This window comes from Hippichthys cyanospilos, chromosome 7 (genome assembly GCF_059441005.1).
Source record: "Hippichthys cyanospilos isolate Australia breed blue-spotted pipefish chromosome 7, RoL_Hcya_1.0, whole genome shotgun sequence".
NCBI classification, from domain to species: Eukaryota; Metazoa; Chordata; class Actinopteri; order Syngnathiformes; family Syngnathidae; genus Hippichthys; species Hippichthys cyanospilos.
The window spans coordinates 14,379,500-14,395,112 of NC_142375.1; the positions used below are offsets into that span (position 1 = coordinate 14,379,500).

General features: G+C 41.3%; 1 protein-coding gene across 1 annotated transcript; it reads right to left on the reverse strand.

Annotated features, from left to right (window-relative positions):
- Positions 1-195: 195 nt before the first annotated feature.
- Positions 196-15,259, reverse strand: evpla (envoplakin a). The gene is made up of 22 exons (XM_088418772.1): positions 15,103-15,259; positions 10,900-10,999; positions 10,627-10,781; positions 10,282-10,405; positions 10,070-10,201; positions 9,904-9,945; positions 8,876-9,037; positions 8,685-8,792; positions 8,474-8,569; positions 8,279-8,389; positions 7,623-7,769; positions 7,331-7,485; positions 7,161-7,258; positions 6,903-7,075; positions 6,080-6,252; positions 5,819-5,957; positions 5,546-5,739; positions 5,303-5,453; positions 4,456-4,539; positions 4,251-4,358; positions 4,069-4,161; positions 196-3,982 (listed from the first exon to the last, which is right to left on the reverse strand). Exons 1-22 carry the CDS (start codon positions 15,138-15,140, stop codon positions 593-595), a joined length of 5,973 nt encoding a protein of 1,990 aa, XP_088274898.1. The 5' UTR covers positions 15,141-15,259; the 3' UTR covers positions 196-592.
- Positions 15,260-15,613: the final 354 nt, after the last annotated feature.

Sequence of the window (15,613 nt, forward strand, 5' to 3'; positions counted from 1 at the left end):
CGTTCCATCATGACTTGTAAGCATTTACTTTTTTAGTTCAAAATTCATAGATTCATTACATCATGGGCAGAAATCAATACTTCCGTTCATTGACTATGCTTGGGCTCTCTGTTTCGCTCTGGTGTTCAACATTTGTTAAGTAAAACCAGGGTAACTGTCTATACATGTGTGTTTTATTCAAGAGACTACACAAAAGACATTATAATTTAAATTTATTGATGTTTCTTCATAAAGTATCGAACAAGACCGAGTTAGAAGTCAGCAATGTCAATAGCCCACAGGTGATACATAATCATAATAATCTTCGTAATTAGCATTGCACCATGTCCCAGTATTCCACAATAATATTATCAGGTAGATACTTCATTTGTAACATTCTTTTACTAAATCATAATAACATCTGCCCACATCTGACATGTTTGGTAAACAAAGGCAAATTGGCAGCAATCTTTTTGGTATGACAACAAACTCGCTCAATTCGCAAAGGCACATTATACAATATGGGTTATGTTCATACAATATGATCCCAAATGTATAGCCACATTTTCCATCATATCTTGACAAAGCAGATATCTATAAGATGTAAACACATTTAGAATCTTGCATATTTGTTGTATGTTGGAGTGTACCCAGACTCTTTGGAGGAGGCCGGCAACATTAGAAGGCCAGAGTTGGGGTCTCTCTTACAGCGATCCAGGGCTTGTTTGTAGTTGATCTTCTGCTTGGTGAGGGGATCGGTGATATCCTTCTTGTAATTGGTCTCAGCTTGAATATCTCTCATCATGTTACTGTTGATCATTTTGGAGCCAATAGCATCCAAAATGCTGATCCTTCTGTTGGTGTTGGGATCAATGAGCCCTCCGGTCAGGTGCTGTGCTTCCATGTACCAAGTTGCACTTTCCTTTGGCATCCAACCTTTCTGGATGGCTTCTCCGACAGACAGACGCTCTCTGGTCACGGGATCTTCCACCCCAGTGTAAGCCTTTTGAGCGTTGAGGAGCCTCTGGAGCTGACTTTCATCAATGAGGCCTCTGGAAGCTGCCTTGTGAACGGAATGTCTTTCTCTGGTGTTGATATCAATGATGCCGCCGGTTGCCGCCTGTGCCTCCAGAAGCTTTTGGGCTGTGGTGGCGTCGATAAGTTTACGCATGGCAGCGGTGCGTATGGTGAAGCAGGTGTCTGTGTGTGTATCCATGATCCCAGCGATTGGATAGGTTTGGGTAGTAGCAACGTCAAATGGGACTGACTTCACTTGGGTGTTGGTCCTCGAGACAAATGAGTTGAACTGGGTCTTTGGCTTGCTTTCGCCAGCAACCAGCAAGGCAAACTCTGAGATGTGGAGTTTACCTTGTTTGTACCTATCCAAATCCATCTGTGTTAGTCGGCCTTCCCTCAAGGCGTCCTTAATGGGATACTGGTTGCCGCTCTTGCGATCCTGCAGTACGGATACCTCACCATCGGGTCCCACAGTAGTAATCTCCTCCCAGTCGCATTCTAGCTCCTGCAGATGAATGTACTGTTGGCGATCGATCAGACGCTGCAGGTAGGCATCATACGGAGACATGTCTCTGCCTGTATCGGGGTCAAGAATGGTGATTTTGGTGGACACGTTGGTCTCTTTGGTCCTGGTTTCAGACTGTTCCTCTTTCTGCATGTTCAGCAGGAGTTCGCGAATGGTGCTGTCACGCGTATGGATCTTGTCTTTTTCGTTCAGGATTTCCCTCTCGAGTTGCTGTATGTCAGTACCCATCTTCATGCTTCTGTTCCTGCTCATCTGTGTTCTCTCGCTCATGAGTCTGCTCTGCTGCTCGAAAGACATGTTGATGTCGTGTTTCTTTGTCTCCAGGGTCCTGAGCTCCCGGGTCAGGTTGTCCTTCTCCCTCAGTAAAGCGTCTCTGGTCATCGTTAGATTAGTTTCCTCTCTTGAGCTGCTGGACTTAGAAGTCATCAGTTGGTTTGTTTTGGTACTGAGGCGTTTGATTTGATCCTCGATGTCCTGCCTTGAAAATTTCTGCTTGGAAACCAGTTCCCTCAGGCGATCCCTCTCCGCTTCCACAGCCTGGTCCTTTTCAACACGGACAACTTCTTTGTAAACTTTCTTCTCAGAGGACTTTTCTTTCTGGAGGACCTCAAGCCTAAGAGTGATGTTACGGATGTCTCTCTGGAGACGCAGGATATCGTTGGTTTCCTTATCCATTTCTGCCCGCAGACTATTCATCAACCTCTCCAGTTTGGGGTCTCTCTCCACTTTCAGTACCTCCTCAACAACAATATTTTCTGAAACAGCAGGCGGCGCATGTTCCAACTGGTGGATACGCATTCGGAGTTCCTTGAGTTCTGACTCCGCCATGATCCTCTTTTGACGCTCATCACTTGCTCTGAGGATCCTCTCCTTCTCTTCCACCTTTGTTCTAAGTTGCTGAAACTCTAAGTCAATCTGGCGTCGAGTCATCACTTCTTCATCAAGGCTCCTACTCAGCCTCTCATGCTCAAGCACTTGCCGCGGGTCCTTCTGTAAACGCACAACCTCCTGCACAACCACCTTTTCCTCTGGCTTTTGTCTTTCCAACAAGATGTATTTATTTTTCAAGTCAAACACCAGCTCCTCGACAGAACGTCGCCTTTGCGCCTCTTCCCTCAATTCTCTTCTCAGACGGTCAGCTTCCTTCTCTAATAGAGGATCCGCTTCATACTTAACAACTTCTCGGGTGAGGATTTTAGTCTCAATCTTAGACTTTTCAGCCTTCCAGCCATCTCTCTCTTTCCTGAGTGTTCTGACCTGATCTTGAAGGAAGTTGTAATTGTTGTGAATGAAGTTAATCTGCTCATTCAACCTTTGAATCTCTCTTACATTTTCAGGGCTTCTTTCTTCCTTCACTACCTCTTGAAGAACTTCCTTCATTTCCACCTTGGGCTTCTGTGATCGCAGAAAGTTCACCTCTGAGCCTACCTTTGTGATATCTCTATCCAAGAGAGAGCGCTGTGAATTGGCATCTTGTATGTCTTTCCTGAGGCGTAAAATTTCTACCTCTGTATTTGGATCTATCCGGAAAATCTCATTAACAATCTCCTTTACCTCAACTCTTGGTTTCAGAGCTTGAACTTCCCTGTAGCGATTGTGGAAGCTCATTAGTTCTTTGGCCAAGGAGTTGTTTTCCATAATCTCATTCTCCACAGCTGCTCGAAGCCTCTTTGATTCTGTGATGAGTTCGGGGTCTTGTTCAACCTTTTTGACTTCCTTTGTGATTATCTTGGGTTGGATGTTTGGAATCTGTCTTTCCAGGGCATTAATCTGGCTTCTGATTTGGAATATTTCATCATTTATGAGCTTAACCCTGGTAGTCTCTTCGGAGATTTCGGTCTCAAATTTCCGTAACGATCTCAGCATCTCCGGGTCTTTCTCTACTTTCACCACTTCCTTCTTAAGCACCCTCTCTTTGATGAGGGGTTTCTTCTGTTGGAGAATCTCTAACTCCGTCTTCATCTGTACATACTCTGAATTTCTCATTCGTATCTCATTTTTAATTCTTGATATTTCATCTCTCAGGTTGGCAGCATCTATATCTAGTTGAGGGTCTTTCTCAAACTCTGTTACTTCTCTCGTCAACAGTTTTGGAGTAGCATTTTTTAGGTTATCCTCAAAGAGTGCAAATTTCTTGTTATACATGTCAATCTCACTGTGGATGGTGGTCCGTCTCCGTATCTCTTCATGAAGTGACTTCTGAAGTTCTATCAAGTCGCTTTCCAGTTTTGGTTCACGGTAGTATTGAACCACCTCTTTTTCCTCAACACGTTCTACTCCTCTACGATTCTTCAATGACATCAGCCTATCTCTGAAAGCTTTGAGGTTAGCCTCAACATGAAGTGTCCTCTCCCGCTCTTCTTCCAGCTCTCTCATTAAACTGTTAAGCTCAAAAGTGCTCCTTTGCTGGCTTTCCAGCTGTACCTGATGTTGTGCCAACAACTGCACTTTCTCATCATTCTATAACAAAAGAAATGACAATAAGTTCATTAATCATCCAGAGTTTGCCTAGGTATTGCTGTGTTTCTCATGACCTGCCCTCTTACTTGTGAAATCAGTTTCCGGGCCAACGCCATTTGTTTTAGTCGTTGACTATTTTCAGCTGTCGCCTCAGCGTAGCGGTTGACCAGATCGCGTTCCTGTCATTGAAAGAGACAAGGTAACCTCTGCAATTTTTTAACGAATTGAATATATTCATCAGGGTATTTCTTAAACTTGTGAATGATACCTCTTTCTGCACAGCTTCACCAAGTGTGAGTGTATAGGGTCTCTTTGGAATAGAGGCGCCAGAATCTTCCAGTGAACTATTGAATTTGTCAATGTTGGTATCGTACTCCTGCATAGTGAGAAGATGGTCCGTTAATATTATTGTGCCTTAAAGTAATCATCTATTTTACAACTCAGTGTTATGAACATTGCATGTCACATCTTACAGCCAGTAGAATCTGCAGGTCTTGAGACAAGTCGGACAGTCTATCCACATCATTGCCTTTCCGTCTCAGGTCGTCCATCACTCTCTATAATGAAGTGTCAGTGATAACATTATATCGTTATGCCATAATAGTTGGTACAATACACTTGGGTAGGAAGGGCACTTAAACTGTAACTCAACAGGTTTACAGACTCTTGCCAAAGTAATATTTGAAAACAGGACTTGAATATGGTCTTGCCCGTAAGACCATTGGGCATGAGCTAGAGGGTTGGGCCTGGCCTGGCTGTGTTTGAAAGCAGCAGTTCCACTGCAGTGATATTCTAGCTCCAACCCAAGAGGGTGAGTACAAGGCAGTCCTACGTCAGTCCACCACCATGGTTTTGGGGTGTCAACACAAGAATTTCTATTGCACCCTGTTCATGAGTTGCCATTGAAAGGATTGATTCAAAAATCGGGGGAAATGCATTATAAAACATTGGGTTTTCAATGTGCAAAATTGACAATATTTCTAGTTTTGAATGGCAGTAAATGAGCCCAGCATGGGCTAAATTTGATACCACGGGGTGTACCTCTCGACCTCCCATTTGCAAGCATTCACAAAGGCGGTATAGTGAAAGTCGACACGTTTCAACAATTTATGCAATATTTTAGCCTCCTAGTGTTTTATTTGTATGCTTTTACTTTGATATCACACATCAAAAACATGTAAAATGCTAAGTTGTATTTCCTCAATAAAGTTTCATCAAAATAAACAGAAATTCTGAACAGAAAACAAGAAGAAACAGAGCCACACTCAAGTACATCGTTCAAGGGCTGAAACAAAAAGTCTAAATGTATCATATTCTCACCTCCTGTGAGCTCTGCATAGCAGTGACTGTAGGCACGTCATCAGTGTAGTTGATCCTGTTTCTTGGCAGGTTGTTGAGAAAAACATTCAGGGACTTGGCTGAACCTTGGAATTCATGGTTTTTGGTGGCAGCCTCTTGTAAGATGTTCTCTCTGAAAAGAAGTGTACAGTATTTTGTTTAAAACTCTGAACTGTTTGTATATATACATTTTATATTAGACTGCATGTCTCTCATGGTTCTTACCTCTCCTTCAGCTGGTTGTCAAGGTTTGCATAGCGGTTGTGCAGCTGTTTGACCTCGATTCTCTGGCGTTGGATATCAGGACAGAATTCCTGATATCCCTGCTGCAGAGAGCTGCAAAGCTGCTCAGTGGCCTCTAGATCCTGACTGAGCTTCCTCATCTCGGGCTGAGCCGATGCCACAGCCTTTCGCTGTTGCTAAAAATGGCAACAAAGACATAAGAATTTAGCTTGTCTGGAGTGATGAAACTTTTGAGTTTTGTTTTTATTCCCTTACATGAAGGCTGTCACTGGCTGTTTGAATCGAATTTGGCACATCGAGCATTGGGCCTTCTTCACTAAGCCTCCTCTCAAAACCTGAGATAAGGCCATCCACTTTCTTTATCTGATTCTCAAGGTTGAGAGATGCATTTGCTCTAAAAGAAAAGAAATACACAAAGTTAAAAACATCAGCTACAGATCTGCCAATTAATTTTCGGAAGAAAAAAAAACATACAGGGATTTATTTTGGTCAATTTCCAAAGAAAACATGACTTACTTCCTGTTATAGAGGTCCGCAAGTCCAGAAAGGCCATCATACTTGTTTTCGGCATTGTTCAGTTTGAGTGGCAGTGTGAAAGAGGCATTTGGGTCTTTGGACAGTAGAGGCTGCAGCTCAGCCTTAGCTCCAAGCTTCTCCTGCTCCAGACCTTTTAGTCCCCTGGCAGCTTGCTTTAAAACAAGAAATAAATAAATGCAGGTGGAAACACATTTCATTTGAAGTACAGTCATTTGTTTTTATCCTCTCCCACACTTTGGTTGTTTGCAAAGTCACACGAGCTCAAGTAGTAAAACACAATGATTTTATTATTTTTATGATCAGCATATAAAATTTCAATCTAAGATTGAATAAATAATCAGTCAGCCCTAAAGTGTGCATGCACTATATGTATAAATGTGCAGTTCCATCAAATATTTTGCAGGGACAATTCAACAAAGGAGAAACAACATCTACAAGTTAATTAACGACTACATTTTCATATTACATGCCAATGTTTAAAAAAGCCTTTTGCAGTCAGATGTTGAATATATTGGTTTGCCATAATGTACTCTATATGTTCACCAAGGTAGAGTCAAGCCCAAACTATAATACCACTAAAACTATTCATTGAACAAAACACCAATGTTTGACACCATTTTAAATGGTCCTAGTAACGTGATCCAGAGATTTTAAGACATTTTAAACAAAATGTAGTATGGAGCGTGTTAAAGACAGCACCGCCAAATTAAAATCTACTGAAACTCAAAATATGGCCACACGTTTCATAATTGTGTAAGTATACTGTATGTGTATATACAGTGTTTTCTCTGATTTCTCTTACTTCCTGTTCCTTCAGCCTGTTGAACAGATCTCCAGTGGGGTTTGAATGACTCAGTGGGGATCGCATGCGGTTCAGCATGTCTTTATTAGCACTGTCCAGGTCATCGTTCAATTTGTCCAACCGGAGTCCCAGCGCTGCCAGTCTGGGATCCAATGCGGCTGATGACACTGGCGCTGAACGAGTAAATGCGAAGTTCATTTAGGAAAAATATGAGCAATGTGTGAGTAACCTAGATGGAATATTTAATTTGTCACCGACCTGATTGCTGGGCCCTGGCCAGCTCGGACTTGTGATTATTGAGAGACGCTGCCAAAGCGGCCCTCCTCTTCTTTATGTCACCCAGTTCACCACCCAAACTAGACATTTTAAATACACATTGTATTGACTGCACCACTGACTGACATTTTTGTGATTGCGCTGTCACTTACATGTCCACTCTGTTGATGGCCTCTGGATCAGGCGGTGGGATCATGAAGCAAACCCCTGGGAATGTGCTAGTGACCCCTTTGTTGGTTATAACGTCCCAGTTTTCATTTTCCGGGTTTGATTTCAAGGTGCACTTCTCGCCTCTTGATAGACTTCCCTTGATGAGAAAAAAATTGAAAAAAAATGTGAAAATGACTCATTACTGATCAAGGAAAATCCACAATATAGAAAGAACGGGAAGATGCACTTCCCTGACTTTCTGCCTGATCAAATTTAAAAGTTAAAATGTTCTACCCTGTTAGACTCCCAGTCGCAGAGTGATTCTAATGTGACTGATCTGTTAGGGAGGCTACGCCGCTGCTTCAGGGGAGGAATGGTGGTGCTGCGTCTTCTCAGGTCAGCCAGCAGCTGCTCACTGTCCTGCACAGCTTTCTCTTCCGTCTGGTGGCAAACACACACTCAAAAATCAGAAACGTGTTTTGCAAGTAATTTCGAATTACTGCGACATTGATCATGTACAATATCCCTTAAGGAAAATGGACTGTTTTATGTGTTTAAATTTTAACCAGTAGGACACAATCAAGCATGAAAACATTCATGAAACGTTTCCAGTCTGCTCATCAATAAGAAAAGGAAGAAGATGAAAAAGAACGGGTCGTTATTGACTTCATAATAGCAATCAGGCAGCCCCACTTTCAAGTTTACTCATGCTTTAATGCTAGTGGTGATTAGTGATTACTAATCACATTTTGTTGATGGCCTAAAAATTCATATGTATAAATTAATATGTATAAACGCATACATCTTTTTAACAGGGATTTTACTCCATAATTATAAAGGTTGGTAAATAATGCACTCGTCTACCAGGCTGTCAGCTTTCATATTGACATCTTCTAATGTTTCTAATATGGGGCTGTGACAAATGACTATTAAAGCCAGCGACTTCATACCTCAAGCTGTAGCAGCATTTCTGAGTTGCTCATTCTGCTGGCGAGCTTTGGGTCCAAGCTATTGTTGAGTTTGCCCAGAGTTTCTGCCAGATGCTCCGTGTCCAGTTGGTACTGTATGGTAATACAGCAGAGCGCATCGGTGTCACATACACAGAAAGTTGTGTTCAGTAAATTACCATTCATTCCCATCATTACCTTTTTGTACTGCTCCAGATTGTCCAGGTGTGTCTCCTGGCAAATGCACAAGTGGAGGAACTTTTGCCACTCGTTACGTACGGTGTCCCTTTGAGCCTGCAAGTGAAAGGTTATGAAAATGAAATGGTCAGCAAGCTGTGGTAGAGCAATAGTAAATGTGTTGCTATGAACACTCATGGGGGTGTGTAGTATGTGAAAAATGTCAGCTCACCTGAATGGTCGCACTGGCAGGATGCTTGCTTTCAATAAGTCTGTCTCCTTCATCCTGGAGTTTGTTTACTTCACTCTCATGTGACAGCAGACTGTTGTTCTTGAAGTTCTGAACATTAAGACACATTTCGTCTGTGTTAGCGCACACAATATCTCAATACGCATTATTACTACTGACTGATGGATCCTGACCTCATATTGTCTTCGGACATCTGGAGGATCCACCATTCGGTCACTCCAGTCCCGCTTCTTGATTTTATCCTGCTCATCTCCCAGGAAAGTCAGCTCCTTGTTGCAGCCCTGCATGTATTCATACAGGCTGCCCAGGTAGTGACCACGCCACTTGGAGGTTTCCTTTGAGGGGGCAGGAAAACGAGTGAAACCGTTGCAGTGGATCACATGGTGCAACAATGCCACAAGCACAAGTGCTGATCTACAATTTCATCATACAGTCTTATAATTGTTCCATAAAATTAGGGCTCCAACTAGTGATATCAAACTATTGATCATTTCCACCCCTGTATTCAAAAACCCTGTATTTCAAAATGACAGTACAATAACATATGTAAACTAAGATTACTTCATTGTTTGCCCTGTGACACCAGTAAAAAGGACATAAATGCTGATATTTTTTTCAAAGTAAAAGCAAAAGTTTGCAAGTGTTATTTTGACTCAACACAAAGATAATAAACCTGCTTACATGAACTACAGAAATAATTAGAGATGTGCGAGTACAAGAGAGCACTTTTACAGTCATGATGTAGAACTTAGAATAATAGAAAATGGACATTGACTTGATTACATCTGAAATTATGACATGTTTTAGGGAGGAATTTTGTGTATCAAAATCATCATTGTACCAGTACCTGTCATCAGTATTGGCGACTACTCAAAAGTTAAGTAATCCGACTGGTCTTGGACTGAGAAAAGTCCCTAGGAATAGTAAAATACTGACTGATGAGAGCCTGAAAGTCTGAGAATTTGGACAATTTTCAGTTCAATCAGGTCTCGAAACAATCAATTATCAAACACGGTTAACTATTTATTTGATGATAAATTAGTTGTCCATTAATCATTGCAGCTCTATGTGGAATTTTATTGATATTTCAAGTGTCTTTATTTTGTGGTGCAACAAACTTTTACTATTTAGAGTGGTACAGTTATTGATGTTGATCATGAATGGACTCTGCTTGAGGTTACTTAATATGTCAAACACTCACAAGAAGGCCGTTGTACTGTTTCTTTAGGGCCATGTAGTTCTCCTGAAAGACACAATGATAGATTGTCTTTAACTCCCAATAAAATGTGTTTCATGAAGTTTAGAGAGGATACATTCTCAGGTGAACTGTCAAGGTGAAAATATTGTGTTTGCTAGAGTTTTTTCACCTTGGTACCAGCTGAGCTGACACACAGCTGTGGGTTGTAGGCCTCGATCTCTTGATGCAGGATTTTGTGAGAAGCAATCTGCTTCTCCAAATCCGCCAAGGTAGGTCCATAGAGGTTACTGCTCACTAGTCTCTGAAAAGTCACACCAAGGAGGAATTGACGAAAGGCTATGAGCGTAAATGTATTTTGGTGTGAAGTGTTGCGAGACCTACTTGCTTCTCATTAAAAACTGGCGCCCAGTCGATTCTGGGCATCAACGACACGTCATCAATCTGCTCATAGATGTCTCGATAGAAAGTGCAATCCTTCAGCCAACGCTCGTGGAGGTGGAGGACACTGAAAACAAGGGTAAGGCATACGTGCTTGAAATTTCAGACCAAACGATATTAAGAATTACCTAAATAAATTTCAAAAGAAAAAAAAAAAAGCCCACACAATGATGGCCCGTAATTCAGCAAGTAACACATCCCATCTGTAGAGGGAGCCATAATGTCTTCTGACAATGCTGAATTTAGTGACTTCGGAGCAGTTTTGGTGGTTGTCGTGTAACAACTTACTCGCTTTCTATTTCTCTGGCCTGCGGATGTTTGAGCTTCTTGGCCCTGTCCACGTCCAAAAAGAGCTCCTTCAGCAGGCTCTCAGCTTCGCCCAGCGTGTCGCATAGCTGATTCTGATGCTTCAAAGGGAGCTCTTTCCGCTCATTTTCTGCATCCTAGTGAAAGATGTGGTTCAGGTGTAAATTTAAAAAAAAGAGAGAGAGAGAGAGAGAGAGAGAGAGAGAGAGAGAGAGAGAGAGAGAGAGAGAGAGAGGCCTCAGTGTGTCTTCTTACCTCAGCCAAGAGTTGCTCAGACCGGAGGATGTCTTTCTCCACTACGTCTGCACTCTTTTGCATCTGGGCGATCAACATGGCCAGGTCAGTGGGCGCGGTCCTGCAAAGTGAGGATATCATGTCAGACTAGAGAGCAAGATTTGCCACGACTGATGATAGAGATGTACCACTAGTGCATTTTATGTGTCCTGCCATTCAATTCTAAAAACAAGTTTAGAGCTGTTCAAGGTAGAGTTTTTCAATTAAAGGTGTCTAATCTGGCTAAAAATTGCTAGTCTGGACAGCCAGATCCACTTTATTTAAAAAAATTAAAAGTGAGTTTTGAAGGCTACACTTTGACTGCTGTTCGGTCCGGTTTAAAATGAACCAGGTCAGGTTTCCCCCGCCTCTGAAAGGTGTTTCATTGCCACTGTGCTCAGACAGTTCCCAGGCTAAAACATGACATAATTTCCATGTCTTTTCTTGACAGTTTCAAATGAAGCTTTGTGAAGCAATGCAGTTTTGCAGTCAATTGGTTAGCATGTGGTTCAAAGCTTCATGCTGCTTCATTTTCTCTATGCCACCATCAAGTGGTGCAGAAGCCTAAGAAATCAACCATGTTGAGAATTCTATGAATAGAAAATAGAATAGGAAAGAATGCCTTTATTGTCATTGTACACAATTATACAACAAAATTGAGAGTGCTGCACCGATGGTGCGTGTTAATAATATGAACAATAAATAAAAAAAACTAATACTGGTAAAAAAGAGTAAGTAGAATAGAATAGAAATCATAGTTTCTCAGGAGGGCAAGTGTTATTTTTAGAATGTTTCCAAACAGGTGAACTAGTCCTTTTTCACACAGGGTCCATTAAAACAACGGGCAATACTTGAAAAACAATTGCAGTTGCACACACAGCAGCCTTAAATACAACAAAATATGAGCTAACGGGCGATCGCTATGACATTTTGCGGCCATTTAAAATGTTTAATGTCCGCCAAACCATCACACTATTTTATGAGGTTGTCATGTGTTTGAGCTGGTCGGCGAGGGTTCATTCGCCATAATTTCCGGGTCTTGCCCATATGACGCACGCCTCGATACACCCTTCATGCACACGCCCATCCTATTACTCAACAAAAGCCTCGAAGACTGATTTTTTTTTAACCTAATTCCTATTATTAATGGCAATGTTTTTTGTAGCAAGTTGACAAATTCCTCTTTGGATTAGTTAAGTGGTGTTAGTAGGCACAATTTCAGACAGTTCATTATATAACTCCTGCAGTCTGCTGTTTTGTCAAATTTTCTTTTTTTTTTTTTTACATCAAATTGTACATGCTTGTGGTAATATTTCAACATCATCAAAATTATGTACATACACACACAGCAATCGTATACACGTTGTAACTGTGCAAATGTTTAAACATGACTGTAAGCATCTAAAAGGTAATTACAATATTTTTTAATTGTAATTCACGGTACAAATATGGTTTGAACTTTGAATTTAGGAGCACTTTGCACTAAGGTCACCTTATCTGGTGCAGATAGTTGGGGTCCATTGGAGGACTTTATCAAAGGCAAAATGGTCCCTGATGGAGAAAACTGTCCCCATTAGCCTACATAAAACATGCTTAAGTGACAGTTGCTATTCAAAGACCTCAAACTACTTCAAGGTGGTGGCAGCATTTAGGCCAAATCTTTTCATCATCCCCAGCCACTCCCAAGGCGTTCTTCAAATGCTCACCATTCCACCGAGGCTGAGTGTCACTCACGTCTGCACCGTTGATGCTGCTTGTCAACAATAACCAGCGTTTGGCAACACATTTTTGGCAGACTAAACATTCCAGACAAAACGGTCAGCTGATCTTTTCAAAAAGATGGACAAATCAAATTGCAAAACCAAAAGTTTGTATCTATGAATTTAGTGATCAGGGGTCACCTTTCGCCCCCAAGGGAAGCTATGCTTTTTCTGCTCTTGGCCAATATTGGTCGACCACCTGATACTCTGCCTCAAGTTTTGTTTTTTTAAACTACGCATTTAAAGATTAAAGGTACAATTGCTCTGGATGCAAACTTATATCGACTGGTGCGCTTATGGTGTTGTGTGCACGCTCCTCTGCGTAGTGCTGTGCAAATGTGTGTCAGAAGTTTTCATGCGGGCAGCAAATCTCCAAAAAACGGCTGACTTAAACTAATTGTCTCCCTATGATCATGTTGCAGTGACAATAAACTACTCTTTTTTAAAAACCTTTATGGGTTAATTTCTTGAATGAAAATCATGTCATGTCAATCTAAATAAATGACGTTGTTAATAAACCTGCTTGAAAAAAATCAACACTTTTGGCAAGGCAGTCGAAGAGGGAATTCAAATGTTTTTGGTTTAATTTTGATTCACCATTCCGAGGGAAAATAAAAAAAATCATTCAGCTCCTAAAATTTGAAATAACAGGTATATCTGGCTCATCAGCTGCTACAGCAATGTTCAGTGAGGATGGTGTGAAACGTGCAAACCCGCACACACAGCTCACTAACACATTGCGTGTCCTTTCTTACTGAGCTTTTTACTTCACGAATGTTCCATCAAAACCTATTGTGTAAATAAAGGAGCTATCATTTAATATAAATGCAATTCTGCAATAGATTTTTGCAATTGAATTACATGTTGTTGTTTTTTAACAGAATCTTGACATGTTCAATCTGTACATACATAAATCTGTAACTGTTTTTTTCATTGTTACTCATGGCTGCACACACACTAAAAATGTGACCAAATAAAGCAGTCTTTAATGTCATAAAGAGTTCAATAAATAACTACTGGTATGAAGCCACATATAAGTGAGTTAAAACTATGGCAAACGAGGAGCGAGGGTCTGATTAGATGCCTTGACGAACTGGATTGGCTGCATGATTAGGCAGGGTTCGTCTGCATTCTTCAACAAGATCACAGCGCTGCAAACACTCCCTCATTCAATTGCGAAAACGCCCCAAATCAAGGATTTTGCTGTCACATTATAATGATGTAAACGTAATGCTCAAACATACGATCAAGAACAGTAAAATGTGTAAGAAAGAACTAATAATGTTGGTAGGTCATATCTTACTCCGATGAGCCAAGATGTGCCCAATGGCTGATAATCTCCGTTAGTAATTTTTCTACATTCTGCAATTTGGAAATGTAAGTGTGTTTTGGTAAAATGCTGTGGTACACTATGGGAAGTGGTTGAGTATGATAACAACATGTAAATTTATCGTTCCTGCCTAAAAAAAAAAAAAAGGACATGACCAAATAGTTTCAAAGCAATGTTGGCTCTAGAAATGTTGGCAAGGACTGGTGATTTAGTGAAAACAGGTCATGGTAATACATTTCATGTTTTCTGGATTTTTTTTTTGTTAGGGATGCGAATTTGATTTCTGAAAAAACATTTTGCCTTTGGCACGCAATGTTTTGCGTTGATACAAATTGAATTGCAAACAGTGGAATTCCAAACATACATTAATTTACCATTTCATTCTAATTCATCTATGAAGAAGAGAATTAAATACCATGCTAGCATTTCAATGCAGCAATTTGCAAAGATAGCACTATTTCTTTGCTGGTCATTAGATTCTGGAACCTGATTAAGTACATGCACAAACATCAAGCGCATCCCTTTTAAAGTACGACCATAAATACAAAATCTGATGTCTCGATAAAATGTAGCACAGACTCATGTTCCGCATAGTGTGGACATTCGGATATGGTTGCAGGCCAACACCCCATACACTGTAAATAAGGGACAGGAACCAGTTAAAGGGCCTGGCCCTCATCGCTCCACAGCCTACTGACAGCACACACGCAAATGATAGATAGATCAATGTGCGTAAAGTGATTCAGTTAGCGTTTCCTCCTCGGCATCAATGTCCACAAATGTCTCGTATGAATTGAGCGCAAAAATTGTATGCTCCTCTATCCCAAATCTCCCTTCCTCAAATTGCCGAGAAACTCCAGTCTTTAATTGTGTTTTGGAATGTGTGAGGTGGCCATTTAAGTGTGCTCTTTTCAGTTTTTTTCTCCTCTCTAACTTGAGGACTTAACATCTCATCCTTGAAGAAGCCTCTTCTCAGAACTGCTGAACCAGCAAGGAGGCATAAACACACTTAGAAAGAATGCTGAGTAAGATGTCAGACTCCTGGGAAACAAGATTTAGATACATCTAGAAAAACGTATTTGCTAAAACGCATACCTGGTGATGACCTTTGACAATTCCTTTTTCCTACTCATCCTGGAGCTGGTGTGTGGGGTCGACTGAGACTGACTCTGTATTTCTCTTACTCCTCCTTTGTGTCCGTCTCACTCGCCCCGCGTCACCCACTGGTCCTCTTCCTTGGGGTCCCGCTGTCAAAGTCTAAACACAGCAAAAGTCTCACTTACACACGCTCATATCGGCATGGGCGTGCGCACCTCCTCCCGGGCGTGTCGCCACTCAGACCTCCACCTTGCATGCGGACCGGACTGACCAGTTTTGCCTTCCTCCCATTTCGGGGCCCTGCCCATCTTTTTCATCAGGGGCCCATTCAACACTTATAAGCAAAAAGAAATCCTTACAGGGTGTGTTTATTGCTTCCGTACCAGTGAAAGCTACTGTACTTTACACCACGTATGGATTTTAATGGCACATTTTCACACTATAAGTCCTTATGAGACCTTATAAGACTTTATGGGAAAGTTCATTGGGAAGTGGACACACTTTAGAG